Source organism: Arachis duranensis, chromosome 2 (assembly GCF_000817695.3).
Source record: "Arachis duranensis cultivar V14167 chromosome 2, aradu.V14167.gnm2.J7QH, whole genome shotgun sequence".
Lineage (NCBI taxonomy): Eukaryota > Viridiplantae > Streptophyta > Magnoliopsida > Fabales > Fabaceae > Arachis > Arachis duranensis.
In genome coordinates, this window is record NC_029773.3 from 6,565,418 (window position 1) to 6,580,991 (window position 15,574).

At 28.3% G+C, this 15,574-nt stretch overlaps 2 protein-coding genes across 2 annotated transcripts in view; both read right to left on the reverse strand.

The window, feature by feature from the left end:
• Positions 1-4,018: 4,018 nt before the first annotated feature.
• Positions 4,019-5,806, reverse strand: LOC107473188 (hydroquinone glucosyltransferase; the record flags this gene model as incomplete). The annotated part of the gene is given in 2 exon segments (XM_016092738.3): positions 4,019-4,617; positions 4,798-5,806. Coding segments are annotated over 2 exon segments (1,434 nt in total), but the record flags the coding sequence as incomplete, so codon positions are not given.
• An 8,616-nt stretch (positions 5,807-14,422) lies between these two features.
• Positions 14,423-15,574, reverse strand: part of LOC107473187 (hydroquinone glucosyltransferase) — a 2,290-nt gene continuing 1,138 nt past the window's right edge. The window contains exon 2 of the mRNA XM_016092737.3: positions 14,423-15,343. Coding sequence (XP_015948223.1) covers positions 14,672-15,343 — 672 coding nt within the window. The 3' untranslated portion in view covers positions 14,423-14,671. The remainder of the gene's footprint in view (positions 15,344-15,574) is intronic.

The following is a 15,574-nucleotide window of genomic DNA, read 5'->3' on the forward strand; positions in this document are numbered from 1 at the left end:
TAGGAGAATTAGTATTATAATATCTCTATTAGCGATATAGCCATTAATATTATCTTTTCTTATCAGCTTAAGTTTTTGAGATGAGTGGTTTCATGATATAGTATCAAATTTTGTGTTCGAAAAGTCAAGAGTTCGATCTTTGATAAATTTTAAAAGTGAAAAAAATAGCATAAGATAAATAAATGGTTAAGTATAATTTTGGTCTCTAACGTAGTGGTCGAAAAATTTTTTTATTCCCGGCCTTTATTGTGAAAATTAGTAAAGCTAATTTTAGAAAATATATAAATAAATAATAACTAAATAAAATGAGAGGTAATAAACAATCTTAGTTTATAACCTTAGAATCTTAGTGGTTGAAAAAGAGAAGAATTATATACCTCTAATTGACGGATGGTTCATATTGAAGAGACTCACCTATAAATTGAGTTTTTCTTTAATTCATTTCAATCAAGTCATCCAAAGAGAATAACATAATATTTCTTTGAGTAGTTTTCTTCTATATATATAGAGAGAAGTGTGTTCTCCTTTTGTCAAGAGAGAGTGTTATTGTAGTCTCCTTGTGAGAGAGAGAAGTTGTAATTCTCAAAGAAAGTTATTCAATTGTTTCCATATTTTATACAAATTTCTAATTTTTCATCTCTATATTTTGCTGTGTCATTTGTCTGGTACCTAACAACATATACATAAGGAGATACATGTAATAGACACTTCCATTAGACACAGTCATAAAAAAAACGCTCCAATTAAAAAAATATTTCCATTAGAAATCCAGTGCAGCGTGTGTGGAAGTCGAGCAGTAACGACAGTAACCTTTGTATGGAACAGCAACGGTGGTGCTGAACACAACGGTGGTAAAAAAAAAGGAGAAAGTAGTAAAATATAATCCTAAATTATAGTGAATTTGAGTAATTGAAGTGTGTTTTTTTTGTTTAATAGATTTTGAAGTTTAACCCAACAAAAATTAGCAGGAACAATTAAAATGTGTTTTTTTATTCGAAATGCTTGTACACTTAACTGTCTTATCATTAATCTCTCTATTATAATAGGGTTATATTTTGAATTTGAAATTTTTTCTGGTGAATTTAATTTATCCTTTACTTCCTGCTGTATGGTTAAGCAGAAAGTTTTAGAAAAATAGCAGTAGTTATAGTTTTTTCATAGGGTATGTAAATCTTATCTTGAAAAGTAATGAGAAAAAATCATATACAAGTTAATTTAATTATGACATCTTAGTTAAGCGGACTAATAAGTTAATTATTAGACCAATCTAATTTGGTTGAATTTATCTCTATCTTTAGCTTTTTGCACTTTCTTTCGATGAAGATGGATAAAAAGTTATCTTCATGCTTGTAATGGACCTCCCACTCTGCCCACTAAAAAACCATTTATGATAAAAAATAATTGTTGATCCAAATACATTTAATTTCAAAAGTCTTAATGGTATAAAGCCCAACTAAAAAAATAGTAAAGGAATTAAGGAAAAAATAAAAATGATTTTTTTTGTTTCTTTAGGACTGCTTTCTTAGAATTTCAAGTAATGACAAATAAACATTCATCCATAATCATAACATTCAAATAAAGTTATTAAAGGCTAAGCAATATAATTCCAATTGATGATCATTTTGTAGTGGTTGAAAGATCACCTTTAACATTTAATATGAGTAAAGAAAGTTTGTGTATAAATCAACTAGAAAAATAATAAGATATGCTAGCTAGAAAGATACATAAGATTAGGTTCCGCAAGTCAACAAAGTATCCATGAAAGTGGATGAAATAAATGGTGAAGTAACAAAGAAGAGAAGGGTTGTTACAATTACAGTGCGAGTGAGAGTGGAACCATGGCCTTGAAGCTTTCTGCTCTTTTGTTAATGTTATCCACTCTCCTCTTCTCCAGGTAATACTACTCAATATAATTAAGATAAGCAACAAAACAATTTGGTTAACTCAGCTACTTCTACTATATTCTATATATATACTATATAGGAGAGTTTCAGTATACTAATTTTTTTATAATTTTTTATTATTATATATAATTTATAACTTAAACTTGAATTTTTTTAATTAAAGTATAAAATACTTTTTCTTAATTAGTTCTATTTTTATTATTATGTAATTAAGTAAATTAACAGAGATGTTAGTTCGTATTATACAAAATTATTCAGCATAAAAAAAAGAACAAAATTATTTAAACGGTGTAAAAAAAGTTAACACACAAAATTAACCAGTCACACAGTTAATTTTAAAGTAAATTTGATACTAAAATGTGTGTTGTATGATCTTAATTATTTTATAGCGACTAAGTAGTATATAATAGGCATTAATATCTTTTATATTAATATCTTAATTATTTCATAGCGACTAATATGATCGATTAACTGCTTCTACATATTGAGGATGGTAGGGTAGAATCTCTCATTGTAGTGCCACAATAAGTCAAGTTAAACAGGTGGAATGGCAAGACAACGATTTAGAACTAGTTTTACATATTCAAGATGTATACGGATTTTGACTTAAAAGAAATAGCTGGGTTTAGAAACAGTCTTTCGCTCATTGATTTGAAATAGAATATTCAATTGATTTCAATGTTTTTTGTAATAATAGAGACTTAGTTACAAATTATAATATATTATAGAAATTCAATTAAAAAAAATAAAAATTTAATTAAAAATTCGATAAAATTATAGAGACTAACATAATAATTAATCTATAAAATAACATCTAGACCAAGTATCTTCATGGTATGTTGATTATAATATATGAAGGAATCATCTAATTGTAATGATACTATGTATCTAGCCATGTTAATAAGTGATAACAAGAGAATTTGTAGGTCCAAGGTGGAAGCATACGCTTATATTTTTGGGACAGAGGGGCAATTCAATTGTGCGGAAAGAGAACTGACAAAATTATCAAAGAGGAGACAAATTTTTAAGGGCTAAACGATAATTCCAATTGATGATTATTTTTGTAGTGGTTGAAGGGTCACTAACCTTTAAAGGCTAAGCAATAATATAAGTTTTATTAAAGGCTAAGCGATAATCCAATTGATGATCATTTTGTAGTGGTTGAAGGGTCACCTTTAACCTTTAACATGAATAAAGAAAGTTTGTGTATAATCAATTAGAAAAATAATAAGATATGGTAGAATGAATCTTTGTCTAGAATGATACATAAGATTAGGTTCAAGTCAATAAAGCGTCCCTGAATGTGGATGAAATAACTGGTGAGCAACTTGAAGATGAAGAAGAGAGATTTGTCATTTATTAGGAGCAGCCAGTAGTCAAAAGTGTATATAATATATAGATACTGAACTGTTTGGATTAATTTTTTTTTTAGTAAAGTATGATTTTTGTCTTCAACGTATTTAAATAAATGTTAGGAACATAAATAGGACTTATCCTAAACGTTGGGGACAAAAACGATATTTTATTTTTTTTAATAAAAAAATTATTTAAAAAAAATAAAATATTTTTATTCAATTTAAAATTTATTTAAATACGTCTTTTAAAAAAAATGTTTTTATTTAAAAAAATAAATTATTTATTTTTTCTAAAAACTAACAATACTTTGTTTTTAAAAAAGTAAAAGTAAAAGACATTTTTAATATTTAAATTTTTTTGAAAAAATTTATCTAAATATAAAATAATTTTTGTTTGTTAAAAAACATTTTTTTAAAAAAAGATAAAAAAATAAATACTTTTTTTAAAAGTCAATCCAAATTCACCTTTAATAAAATAGACAAAAGAGGTCTATTTAATTTTTATATAAATGTAAATGTAATTATATAAAATAATTATCAAATACATTAATTTTTTGTTACACAATAATAAAACTTTCTGGTTTGGACCAACCTTTTATTGTTGTATTCCTAATTGAATAGACTTGCCATCTTTGTTTACGATAATCTTTGTTGAATAATTACAAAAGAAATAAGAAAATAAACTTTTATTTTTATTGATAATTAATAAGTTAATAATACAAGCCAACGAAGTATAACTCAAATGATACTGTCTCTTCATTTTCACTTAAAAGTCTCAGATTCGAATTTCACTTCTAATTTAGGAAAAAAACTAATAATACAAAAACTTCATTATTAGAAAAATGCATAGGATGTGCATTATTATTGTTCACACAGAGAAAAGTAACTAAAAAATATCTATAAAAATATCTCCACATGATACTAACATGTTACTCAAATGTTTTGCCATTTCAGTGCAAGACTAGACAGCGCCTTCATAGAGGAACCATTTTCACTAAGTGCAGCAGCAGCAGCATCACTCAACTCTTTAATTCTCTTTCTCATTTTCAACCCTTCTTCATTCTCCTCTATGATCCCCTTCACAACTCTGGCCACTTCTTCTCTTTTGACTATCCCATCTTCATTAGCCTCGGGCCTCACTGCCACTTTAAGCACATCTTTGAGCAACACTGCATTCATTCTCTGCTCTGCAAACAGTGGCCATGCAATCACAGGCACACCATGTGACACACTCTCTAGAGTTGAGTTCCAACCACAATGGCTCAAGAAAGCACCAACGGAACCATGACCAAGAATCTCAATTTGTGGGGCCCATGATGGAATCACCAAGCCTTGTTCTTTGGTTCTCTCCACAAAACCTGATGGTAACAAAATTTTTTCAACAACAGTCCAAATCAATCAGAAGTTATCATATTTTGTATTTATTAATTATCTTAGAATAAATATATAATATTAAATGCATATATTTTTATATAAAGTTGATAATTGATAATCATCAGATGATTTAATAAAGTTTTCACCAAATTTAAATAACGTACCGGATGGTAGATAGTGTAATGGATCTTCCTTTTGTTGACTAAGATATGCAGAACCACCAAAGTTGCTAGGAGCTCTCACAACCCACAAGAACTTGTGTCCACTCAATTCCAATCCAAATGCAATCTCATTGAGTTGCTCTTGAGAAAGTGTTCCACCACTTCCAAAAGAGATATACAACACTGATCTTGGTGGCTGATTATCCAACCATGTTAAACACTCTAACTTGTTTACCTCATTACTTGTCTCACTTTGAATGATTGGTCCAATTGGGTAAACAAAAGGAACATTCTTTTCTCCGATATTATTATTATGTTCTTGTTGTAGAGCTCTTACTGCATCTGGTTCCAAATCTGTGAAGGTGTTCATTATGACACCATCAACCAATGAGTAGTTCTTTACCACAGCAAGAAATGATTTGTAGACTTCACTTGATCTATCAAAAAGAACTGGATCAGGAAGATCCTTGACCTGAAATCGAACAGAACAACCAGGAACATGAACAGGATCTGTTAACTCCAACAAGGAGTTCTTAGAGGAATCATCAGCATCCTGATCAAGTTGTGGAAAATGAAAACAGAATGAAAAGAGTGTTGCTCCACTTGCAAAGAAGAGATAAGTTAAAAGGTTGAATTCACTTGCAAGATCAATAACATCAGTTGAGAACACACTGAACAAGATAGCAACAAGGTGATTGGTGGAACTGAGTGAGGTGAGTTCTTGATGGATGAATGGAAGAGAGTGCTTCACTGTTTCTTTCATCTGAGTTGCAGGGTCAGATTTCTCAGTGAGGTCTTCAATGTTGATTTGGGGGAGAATGATGAATGATGAGTTTGGTGGAAGAGAGTTGTTGAGGATGGATTTCATGGAAGAAGAAGGAGCACCAAGTGTTGGAACTATGAACTTCACATGCAAATTTTCTCTTTGAAATGATAGTAATCTCTTTGAGAACTCAACCAGTGGAATCAAATGGCTAAGTCCTGGGGAAGGAACCATAACAATGCAGTGATTAGATTCAAGACATTATATATTCATCATCAAGATCAGAGCTGAGATAAGATAACATAACATGAGTGGACCCAAGATGACAAATTATGTATGTTCTTTTCTTCATTCCATTAAGTATACAATAATGATTTGCAAATCGACTAATTTTTTTTAATATGAATGAAAATGATGTGTGATGACTTGGTGTTTTTTTTTAAATATGATATTAATTTTTTTTAAATTATTATAAAATAAATTGAACGGTCAAATTTGTTGACTAAAAAAATGAAAATGGAGGCTATACTTGCAATTTTTTTTGAATACACAAATAAATTACAGAAATTAGTAGGTCTGATTTTAAGATTTTTTATTTTAATAAATTAAATAAATATTATATTTATTGAAATAAATAATTTTAAAAATTATTACAAAAATACGTCGGCCTCTCTTATTTCATTTACACTATAAACGAGATAATTTTACATGTATTTTGTTTACAATATAAACGAGATACGTGTATTTTTTCAATTTTCATATATCATAAAAAATTATCTCGTTTACAGTGTAAACGAGATATATGTATTTGTAAATACAAAAATTTATTTTTTAAAAATAATAAAAAATATTAATAATTTAAATTGGATCAAACTCTTAAAAATAGAACATTTCAAATAATATGAAAGATATTTGGGTGTGCGATATATGTTCCAATTGCTCCACTTTCTCGTACCAAAATGGGACCCCAAAGAAAATTAGAAAATTATGTAGAATATGATTATCCCTCTATAATGAGGTATCTTGAGATACAAACAGTAGATATATTTAAAGCTCAATTTGCATATTGTCATTTTTATGAATCAAAATTTTTAATATTAAGAAGAGAGAATAAGCTTCTCAAAAAGAAACTTAATTGAAATGCATCATCCTTGATGTATTTAGATCTTCGATCAGGACAATGTGAACTAGAAGTTTAAAAGATTATAAATTTATAAGGAATAACAAATGAATTGGCTGACGAAAAGGATAACTACATCCTATATACCTGTTGAAAATACTCCTATTCGAATTGATATTTCAGTCGAAAAAAATACCACCAAAAAATTCATCTCGGAAGTGTGGTAGGCCTATTGGTACCAAAGACAAAAATTTTCGAAAAAGAAAAGAAGAAAATATTATTCCTGTTGAAAAGGATAAAGACATAGTAAAGTTGTTTAAAATTCTAATATAGTTTTGACGCCAGAAAATATTCAGGTACCTGAAAATTCTAAAAATTGTGAAAATGATGAGATCTCAATAAATTATATCTTTATAGGAGAAAAATAAAAGCAAAATAAAATAATTGTCGATATAATATTTGCATATAATGTAGCATTATACATCATGCATGAAAGTAAGGATCTTGAGCCAATAACAGTCGAAGAATGTCGACAAAGGAATGATTGACCAAAATGAGAAGAAGTTATAAAAGTTGAGTTAGACTCACTTGCAAAGCGTGAAGTCTTTGAACCTGTAGTCTGTACATCAAAATATGTAAAATCTGTTGGATACAGATGGGTATTTGTAAGAAAATAAAATGAGAAAAAATGAAGTTGTACACTACAAAACTTGACTTGTGGTACAAGATTTTTCACAAAGGTCCAGTATAGACTATGAAAAAATATTCCCTTGTAGTAGATATAATAACATTGCGTTATTTGGTCATTTTATTCGCATACCATAAACTACATATGCATCTAATGGATGTGGTGACAGTCTATTTATACGGATCATTAAATCGTGATATCTATATGAAAATCCTTGAAAGACTAAAGATATATAAATCATCCAATGAATACTCGCAGGGATTATACTCAATTAAATTGCAAATATCTTTATATAGTCTAAAGCAATCTAGAAGAATGTGGTATAATCGTCTTACTAAATATCTGACTAAAAACAGATTCAAGAATGATAATATCTGTCCATGTGTTTTCATAAAAAAATCTGTATCTAGATTCATTAATTGTTGTGTGCGTTGATGATTTAAACATCATTGGAATCTCTGATGAGATACCAACAATTATAAAAGCGCTAAAAAAAGAATTTGAGATGAAAGATTTTAGAAAGACGAAATTTTGTCTTACCCTACAGATCGAGCATACAAAAAATGAGATCTTTATTTATCAAACAACATATACAGAAAAGATTTTGATGAGATTTTATATGATAAATCACATCCATTAAGTACCCCAATGATCGTATGGTCTTTGGTCCTGAAGTATTATATTTCAGTATCATTGGAGCATTAATATATCTTGCTAATAATACACAACTTGACATATCATTTGCCGTGAATTTACTAGCAAGATATAGTTCCTCTCCAACTAGAAAATATTGGAATGAAATCAAACAAATCTTTCGATATCTTCATGGAACAGTTGATATGGAACTGTTTTATCCATATAAATCCAAGTCACAATTACTTGGCTATGCAGATGCAAAATACTTGTCTGATCCATACAAAAAAAAAATTATCAAACAGAATATCTATTTGCATATGGTGATACAGGTATATCATAAAGACCAAAAACAGATACATGGGGAAAGTAGAGGCCTGGGTCCAGTTTTTTTTTTTAAATAGTACCATAAACTAAAAGGTCCAACCTAAATAAATATAATAACTTTTAAATTTTTTTAAATTTCTAAATAATAAACATTACATGTCTATATTCTCTTTCTTTTGTGTTTGTGTTCCTTTTGACATTGAAACGTTTGGTCTTCTCTTCGAGGTTTAGAGCCATCAACCATAGCCCATAGCCAGTTCGGTCTTCTCTTGGTCTCTTGAAGGCTTGGAGCCATCAGCCATAGCCAGTTCAGTCTTCTCTTGGAGCATGCCCTCACAGCCTCATTTTACTGGCAATTGTCATTTGTCAAAGTCTTCAATCATAGCAAAGGTATTTACTACTCTACTCACTTTATTTTTTATTTTTTTATATAATTATATAAAAGTATTAATTAACAAATCATTTTTTTACTATAAAATAATATAATTTTATCTTTTTTGTGTTCACATAAATTATAGATAAATAGCTTATTTATTTTTAAGATTTATTCTCTCTCTTTTTTTATTTTTTATTTTTAATGAAATTGATAGTGACTTAGTAAAAAATATTGTTATTGATGTTTAATTAATAAAAAATATTTAGACTTTATTTATTCATGTGAGTATATAATTATTTAATTTTTTTTTCAGGTAAAAGAAAACTAGAACATTTTATGATGAGAAAGCAAAATAAAATTGATGCAATTTTTAAGGGAAAAGTTACTGGTGATGTTAGAGTTCAAACAAGTCAACCCTCTAATCTTATTTCACAAGAAGTTCAAGTAAGTGAACTCTCTAATCTTACTCAAAATACACAACAACATAAAGCCAAAGTTCCAAGATTAGAAAGAGATGTTGATATCTCTTTACTAGAAAGGGATCCAGGAAAGCAACGTCCAATTTGGCAATATAATGTCAATGAACATGATAAGATTCGTAGAGCATACATAATAGCTGGGTCATACCAACCAACAAATATTAGCTATCCAGCTTCTGGTAATAACAATCACTGTCGATATTTTTAATCTTTTTGGTTTAAGAAATTTTCAAGTTGGTTAGAATATTCACCAGAAAAAGATGCTGCTTATTGTTTGCCTTGCTACTTGTTTGGTAAACATTATGGTGCTCGTAATGATAGAAAAAATACATTTTCAGAGTTAGAATTTAGTAATTGGAAGAAAGTAAACAATGGAGTAAATTGTGCATTTGTATGTCACGAGGGTTCTATTCCTAATTCTCCCCATAATTTATGTGTGAAATTTTGTGATGATTTAATGGCTCAATCTAAGCATATAGACAAAGTTCTTGATAAGCATAGTGATGAAACTATTGCAAACAACTGTTTAAGGTTGAAGACATTTATTGATGCTATTCGATGGCTTGCATTTCAAGCGTGTGCATTTAGAGGCGATCATGAAAGTCCTGGATCTTTGAATAGGAAAAATTTTATTGAGTTAATTAAGTTTTTAGCTTCCTGTAATCAAAATTTTTATAATGTTGTCCTTGAAAATGCTTCTGAAAATGCTCAATATATATCTCCCGATGTTCAAAAAGATATATTGCATATCTTTGCTAGAAAAGTGCGTGCAACAATTCGAGAAGAAATTTGTGATTCTAAATTTTGTATAATTATTGATGAAGTAAGAGATGAGTCAAAGCGAGAACAAATGTATGTGGTTTTGAGATTTGTAGACAAGTATGGTTGTGTTCAAGAAAGATTTTTTGATCTTATACATGTTTCTGATACATGTTCTTTGACATTGAAAATAGAAATTTCATCAGTTCTTTCTCATCATAATTTTGATGTTCAAAATCTTAGGGGACAAGGGTATGATGGAGCTAGTAATATGCGTAGTGAATGGAATGGATTGCAAGCTCTATTTTTGAAAGATTGTCCTTTTGCTTATTACATTCATTATCTTGCTAATCGATTACAATGAGCACTTGTTTCTGCAGTCAAAGAAGTTTCTATGTTCATCAATTCTTTTCAAAACTTACACTAGTTGTGAATGTTGTGATTGTTTCTACTAAACGTCATGATCAGTTAAGGGTTGCTCAAGCAAATAATGTTACAAACTTAATTACCAATGATCAAATTGTGACAGGTAGTGGACTTAATCAAATTGGTACTTTGCAAAGAGCTGGAGATACTAGATGAGGGTCTCATTTGAATTCTGTGCGTAGCTTTCTATGCATGTTTGATGCTACTTGTGAAGTTCTTGAAAAAAGTACAGAAAAATGTAATTTCTCCACTCGTGGTGATGCTAGTGCTGCTTATGATGTTATCACATTCCTTTGAATTTGTCTTTGTTTTGCATTTGATAAGAAATATTTTGGAAGTTAGTCATGATCTTTGTCGAGTTTTGCAACGAAAAAATCAAGACATATTGAATGCTTTAACTCTGGTTTCTACTACCAAGACTTTAATTTAAAGAACGAGAGAATCAAGTTGGGATACTTTCATAAAAGAAGTTATATTATTTTGTGAAAACACAAAGTTAAAGTTCCTGATATGAATGCATTGCATATTCCTAGAAGAGATCGAACTTGCAAAATTGTTGACCAAATTTAGTGGAGCATTATTACCATGTTAATTTATTTCTGGCTGTAATTAATACACAATTGCAAGAGTTTAATGGAAGATTCAATGATAATATGATAGAATTGCTTACTTTAATTTCAACTTTAGATCTCAGAGATAATTATAAGTTCTTCAGTGTCAATAAAATATGTGAATTAGTAGAACGGTTTTATCCAAGTGACTTCAGTGACCAAGAAAAATATCACATTAGAATGGAAGCTCAACATTATGAACTTGATGTTCTTAATCATGTTGAGTTAACTAATTTGTGCATAATTTCAGAGTATGTCAAGGATTAACGAAGACAGAAAAGTCTTTAACATACCCTTTGATTTATCGTTTGATTTGCTTGGTATTAACTATCCCTGTTTCAACTGTTACAATTGAGAGATCTTTTTCAGCTATAAATATTGTGAAGAATAGACTCAGAAACAAAATAGAAGATGAATTTCTTGCTAATTATCTTTTGATTTACATTGAAAAGAAGATTGCTGAAAGATTTGACACAGATTCTATTATCGTTGAATTTTATGATATGAAGAATCGACGTGTACCACTTCGTTACTAAAAAGTACACATATTTTTTTGTACTTTAAATATATATTCTCTATCGGTATATTTTTGTAATACATCTTACATTATAATTTATTTGCATATTTTTTTAAATTTATATATGTTATTGGCTCCCATGATAACATTTCTGGATCCATCCCTAATAGCAGCAACATTATCTAATTATACTGAAATACTAGCGATATATGAAACAAGCCGTGAGTGTTTTTTGCTCAAGAATTTAATTCAATATATTCTATCATCATGTGGACTGACTGATAGAAAAATAGCTCAAATTATTCTATTTGAAGATAATACAACATATATTGCTAAACTTAAGAGTGGATAATCAAAGGTGATAGAACAATTGATAGCTCCAAATTCTTCTTTACTCATGACCTTCAAAATCAACGAAGAACAATTGATGTCCAACAAACCGCTCAAACGATAATTTGGCAGATTTATTTATACATTCACTTTCAAAATCCTTATTTGAAAGATTGGTACATCAAATTGGGATGCGCCGATTTTGAGATATTAAATAATAATGTTGACAAGAGGGAGAGATTGTATTCTTTTTTTCATGGTCAGATTTTTCTCCCTATTAAATTTTTCTTGACAAAATTTTTAATGTGACAGTACTCATCACAAAGAATATTATACTCTTTATTTTTTTACTAAAATTTGTTTCTATTAAATTTTTCTTTAATAAGATTTTAACCAAATATAATCATAAATGGTCATCTAAATAAAAATGTTATAATAAAGATGATGTGGATGCCCATTAATATTTGAGTGGCTAGATTCTCAAAAAAAAAATTCAAATTCTCATTAATAAAATTTGAAAATAAAAAATTTGGTGCATAGTTGGTTAAGCCTCTAACAATAAATATAGCAATAATATAAACATTCATTTCCCTCTCTTTATACTACAATACGGAGTATATATATTTTTTATTTTATTTAATTATTTTAGAAGAAATAAATTTTTTCGTAGAATATGATAAAAAAAAAGTTAAAGCAAGAAGAATTTTTAATTTATTTAATCGTAATTTACAAAAAACAAAAGGTTAATTCGGTGTCCATGATCCTCCGCATCTCTAACACCCTTTTCTTCTGATGAGGAGCTACTTTGTTTCTATATGTGAATACGCATCAACTTTTGTTTTTTAATGCCATTTGTGATCAAATATTGAACAATAATTAGCAACTTAATCATAAACTAAGAAGCCATCCCGCTATAATTAACATGTGTCATGTGTGATTTGAACTATCAAACATTTCTATACCCACACGTTCAGGTAAATCACTTCAAACTTCGACATCGATAAATTATACCATAATTCTTCTAACATAAAAATTAATTTTCGATATTAAAAGTGTAGAAAATGAAAATAATAAATTTTAAATTTAGACATATTAAGTAGAATTAGAAAATTTAAGAAAATGTTAATTTAAAATATAAATAAGTTACAATCCTCATCGTACAATAGAATGTTTACAAATTTAATCTAGTGGAAAAAATATTATCCATGAAAGAAAAGTCAATGATTACCATAATAACTTTTTTGTTTTTAATAATAACAAAATGAATTTGTCAATTTACATGAAGAAAATAATAAATCCAAAAACAAAATCCAAAATCCAATATTTAGAAATTCATATGAAAGAGAACAAATCGTCAAATCCCCTGACTCAAATAAGGACGGATGCAATTATGCAAATAATAGCTTGATAAAGACACCTATGGCCCACTTTCTAGTTTCTCTCTCATCTAGTCATCTACTAGTCACATAAAAAAAATCTGCATTATATTCTCTCAGTAAATTTGCTACGTACCATAATCTGACCCATGTTGTGGAAGAAAAAAAGATAAAATAATCTTTCGTCTCATCAATGAATTATAATTTAGATAACATAATTTTTTTATATTTATTTAAAAAATTATAAATTTAAATTTTTTTATTTTTAGTTAAAACAAAAAACAACCTTTCACGTTTTACTTAAGCATTTTTTTCTCATTATATCTCGTAATTCATTAGACTAAAAACTAAGAGTATATAAATATGCTTTAAAAAATTTTGTATCGAATTTTTTTTAAAAAAAGTTTATTATGCTGAGATTTTAAATTTTATAAAAATAAAATATATAAATTTTTATTTTAGTCAGATATATTATTTTATTTAAACAAATAAATTTTAAAATATTTAAAAAAATCTATGTATCCTATATTTATATCGGTGTTATAGTAGTTGATATCACTTTTTTTTTTAGAATAATTTTGATACTTCTAAAATATTGTGTCCCCATTGTCATGTCATGTATCCTATATTTATATCGGTGTTATAGTAGTGTTTCAAAAATTTAATTGAATATATCGTTGAGTATAATCAAACATTAATCACGCAGTAAGTCAAATACTTTACCACCAGCAGCATCAACAATAAGCCAATAATGATACACTTGTATTCCTTATAGTAGCTTTTTTACAGCCCATTATATCATTAAGAGAAGGTTTATGTTCAGCAATTTTATTAAAATACAATATTTAACAAGTAAAAGAAAGTAAATAATATTATATTATTAAATATAATTTTATATATTAAAAATATTAATAATAATTAATTGACTCTTACAAATTACAAAATTTGTTGATTCTTAGTACTTCTCTATTATTAAAAGTACCATGCATGCCAGCAAGGCTTAATAAGATCATGATCCTATATATAATAAGACCAAAAATTGCAGAATTAAGCGTTATAAAGCTGTCATTTATTTCGGTAAAAATAAAAAAATAAATAAAAAAATTCACTACTTACATGAAATAAAAATTAAATTCAAATAAAAATAATAAATAAAATTATTAAATAATTTAATATATTTAATTAAATTATTTTTAATTAAATTTTTCACACGAACATAACTTCATTAAAAATTATTAAATAAGTCAACTATTTTAATTAAATTATTGGTAAAAACTCAGGTGAAGTTGACTTCACGTGATATTTGAGAACCGTTAGATAAAAATTTAGTCAAATTAGTCAAATTATCTAACGACTCTTAAGTATCAGCTTCACGTGAAGTCAACTGCGTCTGAATTTCCACCAAAATTATTATCTAAGGATTCTCAATAGTTGAGTTTCCACCTTATTAAAATTGTCACTTAAAAAAAAATTCAAATGCTACATTTCAATTTCTTTGTAAGAGTAGACAATGCCTTATGAGAGGAACCATTTTGAGTGAGTGCAGCAGCAGCAGCATCACTCAACTCTTTGATTCTCTTTCTCATTTCCAAACCTTCTTTATTTTCCTCCATCATTCTCTTTATAACTCTTGCAATTTCTTCTCTTTTCACTATCCCATCTTCATCATTATCAACAACCTTCTCTGGCATGAGTGCCACTTTAAGCACATCTTTGAGCAACACTGCATTCATTCTCTGCTCAGCAAACAATGGCCATACAATCATGGGAACACCATGGACAATGCTCTCAAGCGTTGAGTTCCAACCACAATGACTCAAGAACCCACCGGTGGATCCATGACCAAGGATCTCAACTTGTGGGGCCCACGATGGAACCACTAGGCCTTGTTCTTTGGTTCTCTCCACAAAACCTGATGGTAAATAGCGTAAAGGATCCTCCTTTTGTTGATTAAGATATGCAGAACCACCAAAGTTGCTAGGATCTCTCACAACCCACAAGAACTTGTGTCCACTCAGTTCCAATCCAAATGCAATCTCATTGAGTTGCTCTTGAGAAAGTGTTCCACCACTTCCAAAAGATATATACAACACTGATCTTGGTGGTTGATTATCCAACCATCTTAAACACTCTAACCTGTTTACCTGTATTAGAATTCATCATAAACTCTGAATATTCAGATACCTTAAATACAAAATACACTTAAATAACAGAGATAAATATACTTAAATATTAAAGATAAACTATACTTTTTATCTCTTAATATTTGAAAAATTTTAAAAATATCTACGTTTAATTTACTTCAATTTTATTCCTTATATTTTAAATATATTTTCATTATACCTTTAAGAATTAATATTATTAATGGATATATT